At 43.7% G+C, this 16,901-nt stretch overlaps 1 protein-coding gene across 3 annotated transcripts; it reads left to right on the plus strand.

Moving 5' to 3' along the window:
• Nucleotides 1-11,535: 11,535 nt before the first annotated feature.
• LOC106588325 (tripartite motif-containing protein 16) lies at nucleotides 11,536-15,522 on the plus strand. Of its 3 annotated transcripts, none has more exons than XM_014177193.2 (6): nucleotides 11,536-12,225; nucleotides 13,120-13,215; nucleotides 13,407-13,646; nucleotides 14,181-14,331; nucleotides 14,475-14,534; nucleotides 14,759-15,522. In XM_014177193.2, the coding sequence occupies exons 1-6, from the start codon at nucleotides 11,638-11,640 to the stop codon at nucleotides 15,277-15,279; spliced, it is 1,656 nt and encodes a 551-aa protein (XP_014032668.2). In that variant the 5' UTR covers nucleotides 11,536-11,637; the 3' UTR covers nucleotides 15,280-15,522. The 3 variants fall into 3 exon arrangements, with proteins under 3 accessions (XP_014032668.2, XP_014032670.2, XP_014032669.2); XM_014177195.2 differs by having other exon boundaries at nucleotides 11,537-12,225; nucleotides 13,407-13,523; XM_014177194.2 differs by having other exon boundaries at nucleotides 11,538-12,225; nucleotides 13,407-13,640.
• The last annotated feature ends 1,379 nt before the right edge of the window (nucleotides 15,523-16,901 follow it).

A 16,901-nucleotide genomic window follows, 5' to 3' on the forward strand; every position in this document is an offset into this window, starting at 1 on the left:
TCGGACAAGGTGACTTTTATCAATTTATTCGGTTCTATTTACTCTCAGATTCGAAAATGCTAATTAGCATCAAAGTAGACATAATGCAAGACCACAAATCCCTACAAGCTACTGCACGTCATCTCTAGCTGACACCTTTGCTAACAGGTATTGTGACAATTTAAAATTTGCACAAGACAGTTCACAGAATTGTCCATTTAAAGAAATGTTGCCAATTTTTCCATTACTACATCTAGTTAATATTAGATGCTTAATCCAGAGATTCTTACTTTTGCCTCGATTTGGAAGTCTTGTCCATATCATCATAGCATTTGTAGTTCTTTATGATAGCCACATTAGCAGCTAATTAGCATTTCATTTTGAGGGATAAGCGAATATATTGATAAGTCACCTTATCTAGAGAGATTTACACGGTAATCAAAACACAGCCCTTATTTTAAGTGTTTCTAAAATCCCCTATGGGAAAAATGAATGGTGGAAAAACGATTGGAACCATTTCCCTGTTTGACTGCTAGGTTGTATGGGTATTATGACTCATACTGTGGTACTCTATTGCATGAAGATTAAATTAGCAACCACAACGCAGCATGACAAGGTGAACACGATTGATCGACAGTCTGCTGGGTGGGGCATTATACGTGCCTCCATTTATTGGCCAATGGGATTCCTATCTCCTCCTTGATCTAATATCTCTGTTCACATCCCATAAAGTGCCATACAATGCTGCTTCTTCTTCTTCTTCTTCTTCTTCTTCTTCTTCTTCTTCTTCCTATAGAATGGTGGTCCTCAAACAATTGTTATAGGTGCATGCTGCCACCTACCTCTATTGGCTATGTATCAGCCTACTTTTCTAAACCACAACATCTATCATCTGTGATTTATGTCCCATTCCTGCAGTACAGTTGACAACCATGGCCACGAACGCCAAAACAAACAACCTTCCTGAAGCACATGTTATTCCTATCTCTCTCTATTGGCCTCAGCCTACTCACAAGGATCCTCTTAGGATCAGGCTGGTTATGGCTCACATCAACACCATTATCCCAGAAACCCTAGACCCACTCCAATTTGCATACCGCCCTAACAGATGCACAGATGATGCAATCTCTATTGCACTCCACACTGCCCTTTCCCACCTGGACAAAAGGAACACCTATGTGAGAATGCTATTCATTGACTACAGCTCAGCGTTCAACATGTAGTGCCCTCAAAGCTCATTAAACAATAAGCTAAGGACCCTGGGACTAAACACCTCCCCCTGCAACTGGATCCTGGACTTCCTGACGGGCCACCCCCAGGTGATAAGGGTAGGTAACAACACATCCGCCACGCTGATCCTCAACACGGGACCCTCAGGGGTGCGTGCTCAGTCCCCTCCTGTAATCCCTGTTCCCTCATGACTGCACGGCCAGGCATGACTCCAACACCATCATTAAGTTTGCCGATGACACAACAGTGGTAAGCCTGATCACCGACAACGACGAGACAGCCTAAAGGGAGGAGGTCAGAGACTTGGCCGTGTGGTGCCAGGACAACAACCTCTCCCTCAACGTGATCAAGACAAAGGAGATGATTGTGGACTACAGGAAAAGGAGGACTGAGCACACCCCCATTCTCATCGACGGGGCGGTAGTGGAGCAGGTTGAGAGCTTCAAATTCCTTTGTGTCCACATTACCAACAAACTAACATAGTCCAAGCACACCAAGACAGTCGTGAAGAGGGAACGACAAAACCTATTTCCCCTCAGGAGACTGAAAAGATTTGGCATGGGTCCTCAGATCCTGAAAAGGTTCTACAGCTGCACCATCGAGAGCATCCTGACTGGTTGCATCACTGCCTGGTATGGCAACTGCTCGGAATTTGACCGCAAGGCACTACAGAGGGTAGGGCGAACGGCCTAGTGCATCACTGGGGCTAAGCTGCCTGCCATCCAGGACCTCTACACCAGGCGGTGTCAGAGGAAGGGCCTAAAAATTGTCAAAGACTCCAGCCACCCTAGTCATAGACTGTTTTCTCTGCTACCGCACAGCAAGTGATACCTAAACAGCTTCTACCCCCAGCCATAATACTTCCTGAACATCTAATCAAATGGCTACCCAGACTATTTGCATTGTCCCCCCCCCCCCCCCCTTTTACGCCACTGCTACTCTCTGCTATTATCAATGCATAACCACTTTAATAACTCAGTTACCTCGACTAACCAGTGCCCACGCACATTGATTCTGTACCAGTACCCCCTGTATATAGTCTCGCTATTGTTATTTTACTGCTGCTCTTTAATTACTTGTTCCTTTTATTTCTTATTCTCATTCGTAATTTTTTTAACTGCATTGTTGGTTAGGGGCTTGTAAGTAAGCATTTCACTGTAAGGTCTACACCTGTTGTATTCGGCGCATGTGACTAATACAATTTGATTTGATCCCTCACCCTGGACCCATCTTCCTCTACTACTCTCTTCACTGCCTCTGCATACGACACCTTCTGCACTACTTTGATCCTGGCAACCTCAACCTGCCTTTCTCTCATCGGATACCTCTAATCTCCAGCATCATGGGTACCCCTACAGTTTACACATGTTGGGTGGTCCTTTGCATGGGGTGATGTAAGTTTCCTTTAACAATCAGTCTTCCAGATAGATGACACAGACACAGGAACCTTGGTATAAAAGTCTTTAGTAATAAAATGCAATTGCAGACAGATTCACATACAGAATACCTCAGTAGTCTATAGTAAAGATCTGTGTGGCGAAACAGGAGACAACGCTCCTTATACTAGTTGGTGTGGACAACCTACTGTCAATCATATCTTAACATTGTTGAATTGGATTAGATACAAAGTATCTAAGATGAGAAAAACATTTCTAGACTGTGGTTTCTCACTCTACTATCTCAGGCCTTGAGGCTGTGTGACTATCAGCAGGTGCTGACAATTCTCAGCCTGAGAACTAAAGCAATACATCTCTATTTTCCCATTACTTTTCCATCATTGTGCATTGCAAGCATACAAAGGTTATCACATATATATATAGTAATCATGGCATTGGTGTAACACTCATAAAATACAACATTCCACAGGCCTGATCTGTCTCTGCCATTGGTCTACTCATTGAACCAAACAACTCTCTCATGGATTTGGGTTTAGACAAAATGAACACTGTAGTCCCGTTTGGGGACACTTTTCTACCTAAGTCTCGAACAAACTTTACCCACGTGTTGACAGGGCCGGCTTCACCCACACAAACAAGTAGTATGGATAGAGCCAACACAGTCAACCACCAACGACCACATGCTGTCGTCTTCCCTCCCTTATACCGCCTAAGGGTTTGTTTATTTACAACATAACCTTGCTGATCATGTGAAACAGTTGGTTCTTCAGTGCTTTGGTCTGGCCCTTCATCTTTTTCAAGTCTTTGGTCTCGACTCACATCTGCTTCTGCCTCTTGTTTCAGGCTGTGTCTGGCTCCATCATCTCCTGTGGGCTGAACACCTTCTGGCAGTGGGACAGGTAGTGCCAGCCGGACCTTTCCTGGACTCTGACCGCTGTTGGTGTTGCCATGGTTACCTTGAATGGCCCCTTCCATCTTGGCTGGTTCCATTTTCTTCCATTTTCTTCCATTTTGACCCAGTCTCCAACCTCCACAGGCAGGTAGTCGGGGTCCTCATCTGGTACCTCCTCCTGAGCTATCCTAGTGTGAGAGTGGAGAGATCTGACAATAGTAGTTAGCTCTTTCATGTACTCTAAGTGTTCTACTTCAGCTAGAGTGAGGTCTATTTGTCTGTCAGTCATGGGTCTGTGTGTGGGAACATTCATGGGTCTTCCTGTCAACATTTCATGTGGTGTACATCCCAGGCCTTTATTAAGTGTGGCATGCCTTAGCTAACACTTGTTTAATGGATTGGTTAGCTCTCTCAGTAACCCCATTACTCTGGGGGTGGTAGATGGACACAAACTTCTGGTCCACTCCCATCATTATGGCTACCTGCTTCACTACATCACCAGTGAAGTGGGTACTATTGTCTGCAGATAAAACCTCAGGAAAACCAAATCTAGGTATTATCTCCCTCACTAGTGGCTTTGCTACTGTCTTAGCATCACAGTGTGTGGTGGGAAATGCCTCCACCCACCTGGTGAACCTGTCAATAAGGACTAAACAGTACCTTTTCCTTTCTTTTCTTTCTGCAAGATCTATAAAATCCATGGCAAGATGGACAAATTGTCCTCTTGGCATAGGGAAATGACTTGGTTTCAGAGGTGTTCCTTTGGCAATGTTAAATTGCATGCACGTAGCACATCAAAACAAAAACTGTTTCACATGCTGAGTCAAATTTGGACAAAACCAATCCAAAGAAATTGCCTCTATCATATCCCCCTTGACAAATGGGCCATACCATAGGCCACTTGGCAAACAGAGGCGAAAAGACAAGCTGGCAGACACAATCTGCCAGACAGAGTCTGTCTCCAAATTTTAGAAACGGGGTCAAGTTTACAACCCTGCTGTTGCCATACCAAATGAGAACCAACATCCAAAGCCTGTTTAGATGCCAAATCATCAGTGTCTTTCTCAACAGTAGCAGAAAAGAACATGGAGTGGCTATGACACTTTGAGGCAGCCAATTTAGCAGCCTCATCTGCCATGGCGTTACCCATACTCACAAAATCTTTCCCCCCAGTGTGAGCAGCAACCTTCACAATAGCCAAGGGCAGAGGGCAGCGTCATAGCCTCCAAGAGATCTAAAACCATAGTTCTATTATGAATAGGACTTCCACAAGCATTGTGAAAACCCCTACTCCTCCAGACACCACACCAGGAGAGACAAACCCCTATTGCATAAGCAGAATCAGAGAAAATTGTAACCGTTTTCCCTTCTCCCATTTTACAGGCAGTGGTTAGTGCCAAAAGTTCCACCTGTTGAGCTGAGAAAGTATCTGGTAATGGTTGTTGTATGTGAGTGGTTCTATCAATTGTCACAATACCAAACCCTGCATGTTTCTTCCCTGTAGTTTGATCTATATATGCAGAACCGTCAACGAAAAGCTCCAAGTCGGCATCAGTCAGGGCAGTGTCAGAGAGGTCAGGCTGGTGCACCTAAGCAAGAACAGTGGGCTCCAGTGTCAATTAAGAATGGGATAGTTCTTCCACGTACCCGAAGTTTGATAATTGGTCCTTTTTCCCCCATCTTCGAATATGTACTGGGGACACTGGAGGAAAGGGTCTGGGCCTCTTCATTGCTGATCGTCAGGAAAATAGGAACTGTTGGGGTTCTGATTTCCTTGTGGCCAGACACCTCCTTTTCCCCCTCTCTGTGGTTGATTTCCTCCGCGTCCTCCTTGGTGGCCAGGACCAGGCTGGTAACCTCCTTGTGCCTGCTGGGGAGGTCCTCCATAGATTTTGGGTTGCTGCTGATATCCACCTTGTTGTTGGTATCCTCCTCTGTTTCCTCCTCTGAAATGTCCTTTCCCTCTTCGGTTCACTCCAGGTGTTGTAGCCCATCCTTGATATTGAGGATTTTGTGGACATTGGTTCCTCATGTGTCCAAATTGTCCACACCCCCAGCATTGCATAGGTGGCATTCTGGGTGATGGTGGGCCCCGTGGTTGTGGGTTCCTATAGGTCTGAGGGGTAAATTGTACATAAAGGCACTATGGGCTGTGGTTGCGGTGCAGGTCCTCTTGGGGGCGCTGTAGGAGCAGGAGTGTTCATCATCACCATGTCAGGCTCATCTCTATTACTCTTCTCCAATTGAACCAATTGGGCCTTTTTTACTGCACCATCAAACCCCTGTTTTCTTGGTTTCTCTGCTTGTTTATTACAAAGCCAGTTCTGGCAGTGGTGTCTCATATAATCCTCGCGTTCTCCACCCGCCTTTCTATCCCAGCCCACGACATCCCTCAGTTGCGTCTGTACCTTTTCTGGGAGGTTGCGGCAGACGGTGTCATAAAACATGTTCCTCGGTGGCTTCAGAATGGTCATGGCGCTCTCCCAATTCCTCAAGCCATTTCTGTTTCAGGTTATCTATCCAATCTCCGAAATCTGAGTCGGGTCCAAATTTATAGTCAGATAGTCTACTCATGTCTCGCATGGTAGTGAACATATCTCTCAAGCAGTCCCATAGGTGTTGTCTGCACTGGCTTAACTCCAGCTCAGCGGGTTGAGCCGTTAACCCACAACGGATCATTACATCAGTGAGCTGTCCATGGGTGAGTGCCCGGGATAAAATTACCTTCATATCTCCAAGGCATAGGGTCTGGTGGCCGCTCCATTCAACATTCTTGGTAGGGATTTAGCAGCAATTGCAATATCTCCAAAACTCCAGGGTTTGTATTCAGCATACATTTGCCCCCCCCCCAAATGTTCCTGTAGTTTTCTTCTGTTTTTGTCCATTTACAAAACACCCAGTCCACGTTGGTTTTCAAGTAGGGATATTTGTCCTGTAAATATTGTTTAGGACTAATGTTTCATTGGTGTGGGACCCACTGTCTCTGCACTGCCTTTGGTTGAATCTGTCATGGTGCCCCGTGATTTTGTTTTAATCAGGTTCTATGTAATGTGGACTGAGTGACTTATCTGTATGGTACTGTAGAAAAACCCAGTTCTATCCACCGTATACGGGTAGCAGAACCTAACATACGATGATATACCCAACGCAGTTCTATTTTCTCTAACCCCTCTTCTTCTTTAGTTTCACTACATTCATTCACTAACCACGCTACTGTAAATGGTTCCACATATGTGTGGTAAATAACCACAATTGGTTTCAATTGTATTTTAACTTCAATACGGGGTCTCCCCGTTTCCTCTCTTGTGGATGTAATGGAAGAGTAAACTCACTACATGTCTTTCTCAATACTCAATTCGCAAATGTATCCCTTCTTGTACTAGTCTTAGAGACTTGTTGTCTATACCAGTCTAGATTTATTTCAGTTCATAGAAATTCTTGATATTGACTAGCATATTTCCATTCACTGTTAGCAAATACATTCAACTCATACAACAATTGTCCCACACCAAATCTATAATCCCACCAATTATACATATATCAAAACAAAACCAGTGTTTTCCCTCAGGTAAGGACACCATGCATAAAACCAGTGTCTTCTCTCAGGTAAGGACACCATGCATAAAACCAGTGTCTTCTCTCAGGTAAGAACACCATACATAAAACCAGTGTCTTCCCTCAGGTAAGAACACCATACATAAAACCAGTGTCTTCCCTCAGGTAAGAACACCATACATAAAACCAGTGTCTTCCCTCAGGTAAGAACACCATACATAAAACCAGTGTCTTCCCTCAGGTAAGGACACCATACATAAATCCAGTGTCTTCCCTCAGGTAAGAACACCATACATAAAACCAGTGTCTTCCCTCAGGTAAGAACACCATACATAAAACCAGTGTCTTCCCTCAGGTAAGAACACCATACATAAAACCAGTGTCTTCCCTCAGGTAAGAACACCATACATAAAACCAGTGTCTTCCCTCAGGTAAGGACACCATACATAAATCCAGTGTCTTCCCTCAGGTAAGGACACCATACATAAATCCAGTGTCTTCCCTCAGGTAAGGACACCATACATAAAACCAGTGTCTTCCCTCAGGTAAGGACACCATACATAAAACCAGTGTCTTCCCTCAGGTAAGGACACCAATCATAAAACCTGGGATTCTGTGTCATTTATCACATATACAGAATTTTACGGGCTTGTACATACATTTAGGTATCGAGTGTTCCTGTAATTATCAACCCCATGAGTGAGGTGCCACTTACATACTGGAATGAGTCATCAGACTTTTGGTTTAACAGACTTCTGCTTACCTTATAATTTGATGAGCTGCACAGTGGGACAAAGATCATTCAGAGGCAGTGGTCACCCACTCCTGGCAAGCTCGCCAAATGTTGGGTGGTCCTTTACATGGGGGGATGTAAGTTTCCTTTAACAATCAGTCTTCCAGATACATGACACAGACACAGGAACCTTGGTATAAAACTCTTTAGTAATAAATTGCAATTGCAGACAGATTCACATACAGAATACCTCAGTAGTCTATAGTAAAGATCCGTGTGGCGAAACAGGAGACAACGCTCCTTATACTAGTTGGTGTGGACAACCTACTGTCAATCATATCTTAACATTGTTGAATTGGATTAGATACAAAGTATCTAAGATGAGAAAAACATTTCTAGACTGTGGTTTCTCACTCTACTATCTCGGGCCTTGAGGCTGCGTGACTATCAGCAGGTGCAGTCAATTCTCAGCCTGAGAACTAAAGCAGTACATCTCCATTTACCCATTACTTTTCCATCATTGCGAATTGCAAGCATACAAAGGTTATCACATATATACACAGTAATCATGGCATTGGTGTTCCCAGTTGTCTTGTCTTGAACTCACTGAAGTCTAAGATTTCCCAGTTCCGAGTTTCTAGTTTTTTTGAACGCAGCAGAAGTCATGCTGAATTGACAGCATGGCCAATGTATCCAACCTTTTCTGGCCCATGGTGTTGGATGTTTATCCTTTTTAAGCTTGGAAAAGAGACCCTTAAACCCAGATTTGGACCACACACCCACTACACTGAATAGCAGGCTAGTGATTGCTTTGCAACGCTTGCAGTTAGCCACTGATTCCTTTCAAACCACTCATTGTTGAATTTGCGATTTCCAACTTGTTGTGTAATGTTTATGTCCAATTAGCACCGATACGTTTTATCTATAATTTCTCTTCATATGACAAGGATTGAAAAGGATTTGCCAGTAGATTGTCGACTTGATTCATGATGATGACTGCTAGCTTGCTAGCTAAGATTTTGAAAGTATGATGTCGACATGATCAGTCCAATCAAAGCTACGGTAGATATAATGTGATTTGACTTCATTCTATCTGTGGCTAATGACCTCGAGACTTCTTGGATGGGCACTTCTAATGTAACTCTATGGCAGCACCCAAGGGGCTTGAATTTACGAGCTCTCCCCCTAGATTCCGCGGGGACGTAGTGTCCCCATGAGTGACAGAACACTGAGCCAATCACGGCGCAACTAGAGAACATTAACCCCTACGCTCTGTATTTTCTGCTGGCTGCCCCTCCACCACAGAAAACACTGAGCTAGGCTGAAACACCTGCATTTTGGAGCTGCTTTACTCAAGAAAGCAAAAAAGAGACCATATTTGTATGTGTCTTTATTAATTCAAAGATGTATTTTTTTTTTACATTGTTTGCAAAACTGACATGTGACATGTATTAATGGCAAAATAACATGCAAAACAATTTATTATTATTATTTATGTTGCTAAACAGGTGGGGCTCAAAACAGGTGCCCTGAATGATGGGTCCCCACTGAGCCTTGTACGTTCCAGTCACAGCCCTGTGATTACACTTTCCTCCCTTCTCTCTTGGCCTGATGACCTCCCTGCCCCCACCTTTTCCTGAATATTATACAGGTGCCTTCCCCTTTCCACAACTCTTGCCATTTGTTTTTAACCACTGTTATCATCAACCCCTTGGCTTTCTGCTTTACTGATTGACAATTCCATGTCAACATTAGGATGTTTAAGAGCCTGCTTGGTGATAACATCCACCACCTCATTCCCCCTCTACTCCCACATGAGCTGGTACCCAGAGGAACAGCACAAATACCGATAGGTTCATTGGGCAAAATAGTACGCAGCATCATCTGGATGTGTGCAACAACAGTTCAACTTTCACCTTCTGCTACCATTTCTGTCAAGCCATCTACGCATAGAGTTTAATGCACATGTTTGATAAATCCAACGTATACACCACACCGAACGCACTACAACGCAATGCTGCAAGGCAAACGCAGTGTTCCATTGGAAATAAATGTACTTCTGGTGTACCAAAATCCAACGACACTTTCGGTGTGATCGTAGATTTCTTTTTTTTTTTTACAGAAATGTTTGAAATGCCTTGGCGATCGACTGGTTGGTGACCACTATTTCACAGACTTCGGTCAATTAACAGAACCTGTGAAATGGTCTAATTAGTTTGGGTCATTGGTTAATTCAATTCACCTGGTGCGCCATTAGCCTAGGCTATGAAAACACCATGTGGGTTACCCAGGAAAACCTGCAATTGAACACTACGGTCATTACGACGTTTTTATAAAGGTCTTTGTTTGAAAATATACCAGTAGGTTTGGCTCGAAGTCTGTCGCACATTGTTTTACCAGCTTAAGTTGAACGTTACGCACACTGAACTATCGAAGCTTTTTGACCATGCATGCATCAAAGGCAGGTGTGTCTCTGCGTAACATTGCTCTGACTCCTGAAAGGATTCCTACCTTTATAATTCCGTCAAAGCTGCGATCTCCCCATGCACAGCTAGATTCAGAAACGGATCAGTCAAGACTGCTGTCCCCAAGCAGCCCCAACCAACACCTGTTCGCATCTACTCTATCCTCTCGGGTCCCTCGACTACCATCGACACCAACTATGAGGGCCAAGCTTCACCGGAACCTCTCACCGGGAGAGGACCTATCTGACCCATCCACCCGAGCTGCAATGTCCCTGCCACACGTCGACAAAGTCACCACCTCATATGGCTTCCGCGCACTCGCCCAGAGTCCATGTACGCGACGAAGGGAATCGCTATTCCACAAGGGTGCGAAGACCACAGGACCTTCCTTTGAAACCAACATGGACGGTCTCTCTCGCACAACTCGTCCAAGTTCTTCTGTAGACATTGGAGACAAGCGCAGGACCACAAGCACCAACTCCAACTTGGCTGACGCGCCCCCGAGCATGGCAGCCCCTTCTCCTTCTGTTCAGATTCTGAAGACCGGTAGAGCGGCTGGGCTACAGGTACTGTTCACCAAACCTCTCGCTGCTTTGAAAGCCTTAACACCAGTGCGTAGACGGAAGGACCAGGTCAAAACCCATGGATGGTCGTTGGAGAGCTAGGGTCCCGTTTTGCTACAACAGTGGCAGTCCAAATTGTTTCAATCCAAATGTATGTCATTTTTGTGAGATTTGTCAAAATAAATATATTTTAATTTGTCTCATTCCATTAAGACTAGTTTTTAATGTCTACTTTCATCTTTGGAGAATAGGCCTATTGTCAATATCTGAAAGTAATGTTTGGATTGTCGACATACTCATACCCTTGCTCATTTCCAGTAACGAGGCAAGCCCAGGGGCCATAGGCTAACCTATAAGAATCCCATGGAAAAAGCTGAAGTACATTATTTTTTTTTCACTTAAGTCTTATTTAAATGATCCCTGTGACGACACACTTTCTTTCCTTCTAAAGTAGAACTCTATTTCAGGGCTGTGGGTAGAGTATTTCATATTCTGTCAATTTATCCATTTCTAAATCTACATAACAGGAAAGTCTTAGGTTTTTATATTACTGGTTGTTCCATGGCTGCGCAGTGCCAAATAGTATGTCTGCTTTGAGTCCTTTCAGAAAGGACATATACATTGTAATGAATTATATTTGAGAATGTTCCTATGTTTACTTAATATTAAAAGGCCTTAACTCTAATTAAAACCCTATGCCTTTAAGTTGCTTGCTCTTTCTAACCCCACCCCTCTGGCAGAACCAGGAAGCCGCTCCTACAAACTTTCCGTTTTGAAAGAGAAACTGATTTGAGTCGGTCTTTGTGAGTGAAAAGCAGTCCAAATGGCTAAACAGGGAGTTCTGCTTGACCAGGATCAGTTCTGTTGTTCGGTCTGTCTGGATCTACTAAAGGAGCCGGTAACTACTGGCTGTGGACACAGTTACTGTAGGAGCTGTATTGAGGGCTGCTGGGATCAGGATGACCAGAGGGGCGTCTACAGCTGCCCCCAGTGCAGACAGACCTTCACTCCAAGACCTGCTCTGAGGAAAAATGGCATGTTGGCTGAGGTGGTGGAGAAACTGAAGGCAGGACTCCAGGCTGCTCCCCCTGTTTTGCGCTATGCTGGACCTGGAGATATGGCATGTGATTTCTGCACTGGGACCAGAAAGCAGAAAGCCCTCATGTCCTGTCTGGTGTGTTTGGTGTCTTACTGTGAGACTCACCTCCAACCTCACTATGATATTCCTGGCCTAAAGAAGCACACGTTGGTCAAAGCCACTGCGCAACTACAGGAAAAGATCTGCTCTCATCATGACAAACTGCTGGAGGTTTACTGTCGTACCGACCAGAAGTGTATCTGTGTGCTGTGTATGGATGAACATAAAGGCCATGATACACTGTCAGTAGCAGCAGAGAGGACTGAGAAACAGGTAAAACTAGATCAACTTGTTGGTAAATCTCTGATAAACATCTAATCAGTCCTGGCTGGGTTAATACTATTTACCAACCTCAAACCTTGAGTGCATGTAGATTTTAACCTAGATTCTCCAAATGCATTACCATTTTACAAAGTCAAAAGCCATTGCTATTCTTTCTTTTTATTTAACTAGGCAAGTCAGTTATGAACAAATTATTATTTACAATGACGGCCTACCAAAAGGCAAAAGGCCTCCTGCGGGTACGGGGGGCTGGGATTAAAAATATAGGACAAAACACACATCACGACGAGAGACAACACAACACTTCATGAAGAGAGCCCTAAGAAAACATCAGCATGGAAGCAACACATGACAACACAGAATGGTAGCAACACAACAAGGTAGCAGCACAAAACATGGTACAAACATTATTGGGCACAGACAACAGCACAAAGGGCAAGAAGGTAGAGACAACAACACATCACGCAAAGCAGCCACAACTGTCAGTAAGAGTGTCCATGATTGAGTCTTTGAATGAAGAGAGAACTGTCCAGTTTGAGTGTTTTGTTGCAGCTCGTTCCAGTCGCTAGCTGCAGCGAATTGAAAAGGTGAGCAACCCAAGGGTGTGTGCGCTTTGGGGACCTATAACAGAATGTGACTGGCAGAACGAGTGTTGTATGTGAAGGATGGCTGCTGCAGTAGATATCTTAGATGGGAGAGAGGCCTACGAGGGTTTTATAAATAAGCATCAACCAGTGGGTCTTGCGACAGGTATACAGAGATCACCAGTTTACAGAGGAGTATAGAGTGCAGTGATGTGCACTCTATACGAATCTGAATAACCTTTTATGAGTCCACATTTAGTTTAAAGGGATAGTTCACTGTAGCTCCACTTTTTCTCCACAGACACAGCTGGGGATGAGTCAGCAGAAAGTCCAGCAGAGAGTCCAGCGGAGAGAGAAGGAGTTGAAGGAGCTCCAACAGGCTGTGGAGTCTCTCAAGGCAAGTACATTATTATTGACCAAAAGAGATGCACCGTGTCACTTCCTTCTTCCAGTCAGTCAGTGAGCGACGACGATTCAATCCCCCTGAGCACCACTGTGGGGAACAGGCTGTCTTGGCTCCTAGTTAGCTAGGGAATACAGCATGCTGCTTAACATGGAGCCTTCTCTTCTCTATCTGTGTCCTAACAGCGCTCTGCACAGGAAGCGGCAGAGGACAATGAGAGGATCTTTACAGAGCTGATCCGCTCCCTGGAGAAACTGCACACCGAGGCGAAGGAGCTGATAAAAGCCCAGGCGAAGGCTCAAGTGAGTCGTGCTGAAGGACTCCTTGAGCAACTGGAGCAGGAGATAGCTGAGCTAAAGAGGAAAGACACTGAGCTGGAGCAGCTCTCACACACAGAGGATCACATCCATTTCCTCCAAGTAACTGTATTGCAATTTGCCTTGTTACATGGAATAACAAATTCTGTCAATGCCCTTTCGACTATGTATTTCTCTCTCTGACTCGTTTTTAATTGTGTACTTTGGAGCATAGGCGTAATGTCCATTTCTGAATGTAAATATCTGCTCGCAAGTAACATTTGGATTGTCCAAATACAGCATGCCCTTGCTCGGTCGCACACTTCCTGTAATAAGGCAAGGGTGGCAAGCCCAGGGGCCATAGGCTATCAAACATCAAACACCTAAGAATCCTCTGAAAAAGCTGAAGTAAAACCGTTCTTCACTGAAGTCTTATTTGAATGATCCCTGTGATTTTCTCTTCTTAACTATGACTATTTCATATGTCTACAAGACAACAGGAAAGTCAGGTTTTTAGAATACTGATTGCTTTTGTTTCGACTGTCTGCAGTGTTTTTAAAAGATATTAATTTCAGAAAGGACAGATAATACAGTACATTCTATACTTGAGAATGTTTCTACAATCATTTATTTCATGTTCTCTCTGTGTCTGTCTTCTCTCAGTCTTACTCCAATCCTAGTGTATCTTCAGACTTACCCGCTATCGTTGTTAGTCCTCATCAGTACTTTGGAGACGTGAGCGAGGCTGTGTCTGAGCTGAGAGAGAAACTACAAGGCTTCCTTAAAGGACAATGGACCAAGATCTCCAGCGCAGGTGGGTTAAATAATACAGAACTAATACACATTGTAAAAACATCAACTTTAGACCCAAGGTCCCAGACTTAACGTTATACATGTGTAATATTGTAGGTAGGATGGTAACATTCCCCCACTCTCTGTGAACATGTTTGTGTCTAGTGAATACAGTGGATGTTCTATTACCTCCAGAGCCCAACACCAGAGAACAGTTCTTACAATGTGAGTCTCTTCATCCTGATGTAACTTACAATCTTTTTACTGACACTTCTCACACACCCTCATATTGAATTATACAGCAATGGTAAAAACTAGATAGCTATCTGACTCCTGCACCGATTGGATCTCTGCTCTGCACTAATCAAAGACAGGGTACCGGCCAGGGTACAGTAAAATAGTATAGTATTATTCTCTCCTCATTGGTCTCTGCTCTGCTCTTCTTCCAGATTCCTGTCAGCTGACTCTGGACCCAAACACAGCACATTGCAACCTCTCTCTGTCTGATGGGAACAAAAAGATGACAGCTAAACCAGGGCGTTCATATCTTGATCATCCAGACAGATTCACTGACCGCTGCCAGGTGCTGTGCAGTGAGGGTCTGTCTGGACGATGTTACTGGGAGGTGGAGAGGAGTGGGAACGGTGTTTCTATAGCAGCCTCATATAAAGATATTAAGAGAACAGGTGGTAATGACTCAGAATTAGGATTCAATGACAAGTCCTGGAGTTTACAGTGTCATCATGGTGGTTATTGTTTCAGACACAATAGTGTTGAGACTCAAGTATCAGGCCCTCTGCCATCCAGAGTAGGAGTGTACCTGGATCACAAGGCAGGTTCTCTGTCCTTCTACAGTGTTTCTGGTACAATGAGCCTCCTCCACAGGGTCCAGACCACATTCACTCAGCCCCTCTTTCCTGGGTTTTGCTTTGGTTTTGTTGGAGATACTGCAGAGCTGTGTAAGTTGTAGAGGTTGCCTTACTGGATATGCTTTATCATGTACTTTAACCCTGTGCAATTATTGCATCCTGTGATTTAAGATATCTTTAGTTTAGTCAATGTTTGTCTTGTACATTCACATTCATCTCCATGTATTCTCACTTTGATATAAATAACTACTGTACTGCTATATTTTTTATTATGAAACACAGTAGGCCTTTTTTAATGGATTTCAATAAATTAAGACTGATTGTCTGGTGTTTTTACCCACTGATCCTTAGATTTGAATGTGTTAAAGGATATCTTAACTTTTTTTTTTTTAGACTTAATGTATCTCTATTTTCCTATTTAACCTGAAAGTAGTCTATTGTGCCAGGAGAAACTATCTAGCCATTAAGCCAACTGAAGCCACTTCCAACCAGGAAGTTGGAATGAATGGGGCTTTCGGATCAAGTTCACAATTGCATCAACTAAATAATGCAGGCTATGTTATTCTCATGCAGTGAAACAACATTACCTGCTCCCAGTTCAGCGATTTCGTATCAAGTGGAATAAGACAACAATGAAAACAATAGGAGTGAATGGGGCATGCAGACCAAGTTTACCACTTTGAAATTTGTCCAGAAATGTTAAACTTGGTCTGCATGCCTCATTCAATCCTATTGTTGTTTTTTTAGTATCTCGATCCAATCAAACCAGGAGGGGGAATGTTGTTTCACTGCAAGAGAACATAGCCTGCGTTATGAACCATCTCTGAGCGAAGGGAACTCTTGTTAGCATAATTGTGAACTCTAGTCATTGCTGTTGTAATACTACTTCAGTGTGAAAACTCAACCTGAATCATACTTAACATGCAACACTCAATCTCTTATTTCAAGATAATCGTCAAACACATTACATAAGACTATATCTCCACACCACAGTTATTTTTTTTGTCCTTTTTTATTAATATAATCATTTAACATAGTTATGACCTTCGAGAGAGAGAGACGCCATGAACTCTTGCACGCTTTTTAGACGAACGGGAGGAATCTAAACCTAACCTTGTACATGTGCCTGGACACAGGTGCATCTCGTTGCTGGTGATTCAAGTGACGCACCTGACACATCCTCCTGATTCGTGTGCTTGTCAATCAATTGGTGCGCTTGGTTGAGCTCGGACGGTGTGTCGGTAGACAGAGATCCCGCTTTGGAGCCAACAGAATGACCCAAGAATGCACAATCCGATGTAAATCAAGCACATCTATTGTAAAAGGGTATCTTTTTATTGTATATGTTTACCACAGGAGGTTGGTGGCACCTTAATTGGGGTGAATGGGCTTGCTGTAATGGCTGGAGCGGAATTGGTGGGATGGTATCAAATACAAACACATGGTCTCCATGTGTTTGATGCTGTTCCATTTGCTCCGTTCCAGCCATTATTATGCAATACTCCTTTTTCAATATTTCATTACTCTATATTCCTACTAAAGTCAAAGGCAGGGTGAATTGCATAGCACTGTAAAATATAAGTATAAAATATGTTCATGGCACAACTCCTAACATTGCCCAATAAAAAGCATGAGCTGGAGCACCCCCAGAGAACATTATTTAGTGTTGAGGTGCTGACTAACGGAGAATAAACTGGACGTTAGAAAAACAAAGAGAGTCGCA

Source organism: Salmo salar, chromosome ssa27 (assembly GCF_905237065.1).
Source record: "Salmo salar chromosome ssa27, Ssal_v3.1, whole genome shotgun sequence".
Lineage (NCBI taxonomy): Eukaryota > Metazoa > Chordata > Actinopteri > Salmoniformes > Salmonidae > Salmo > Salmo salar.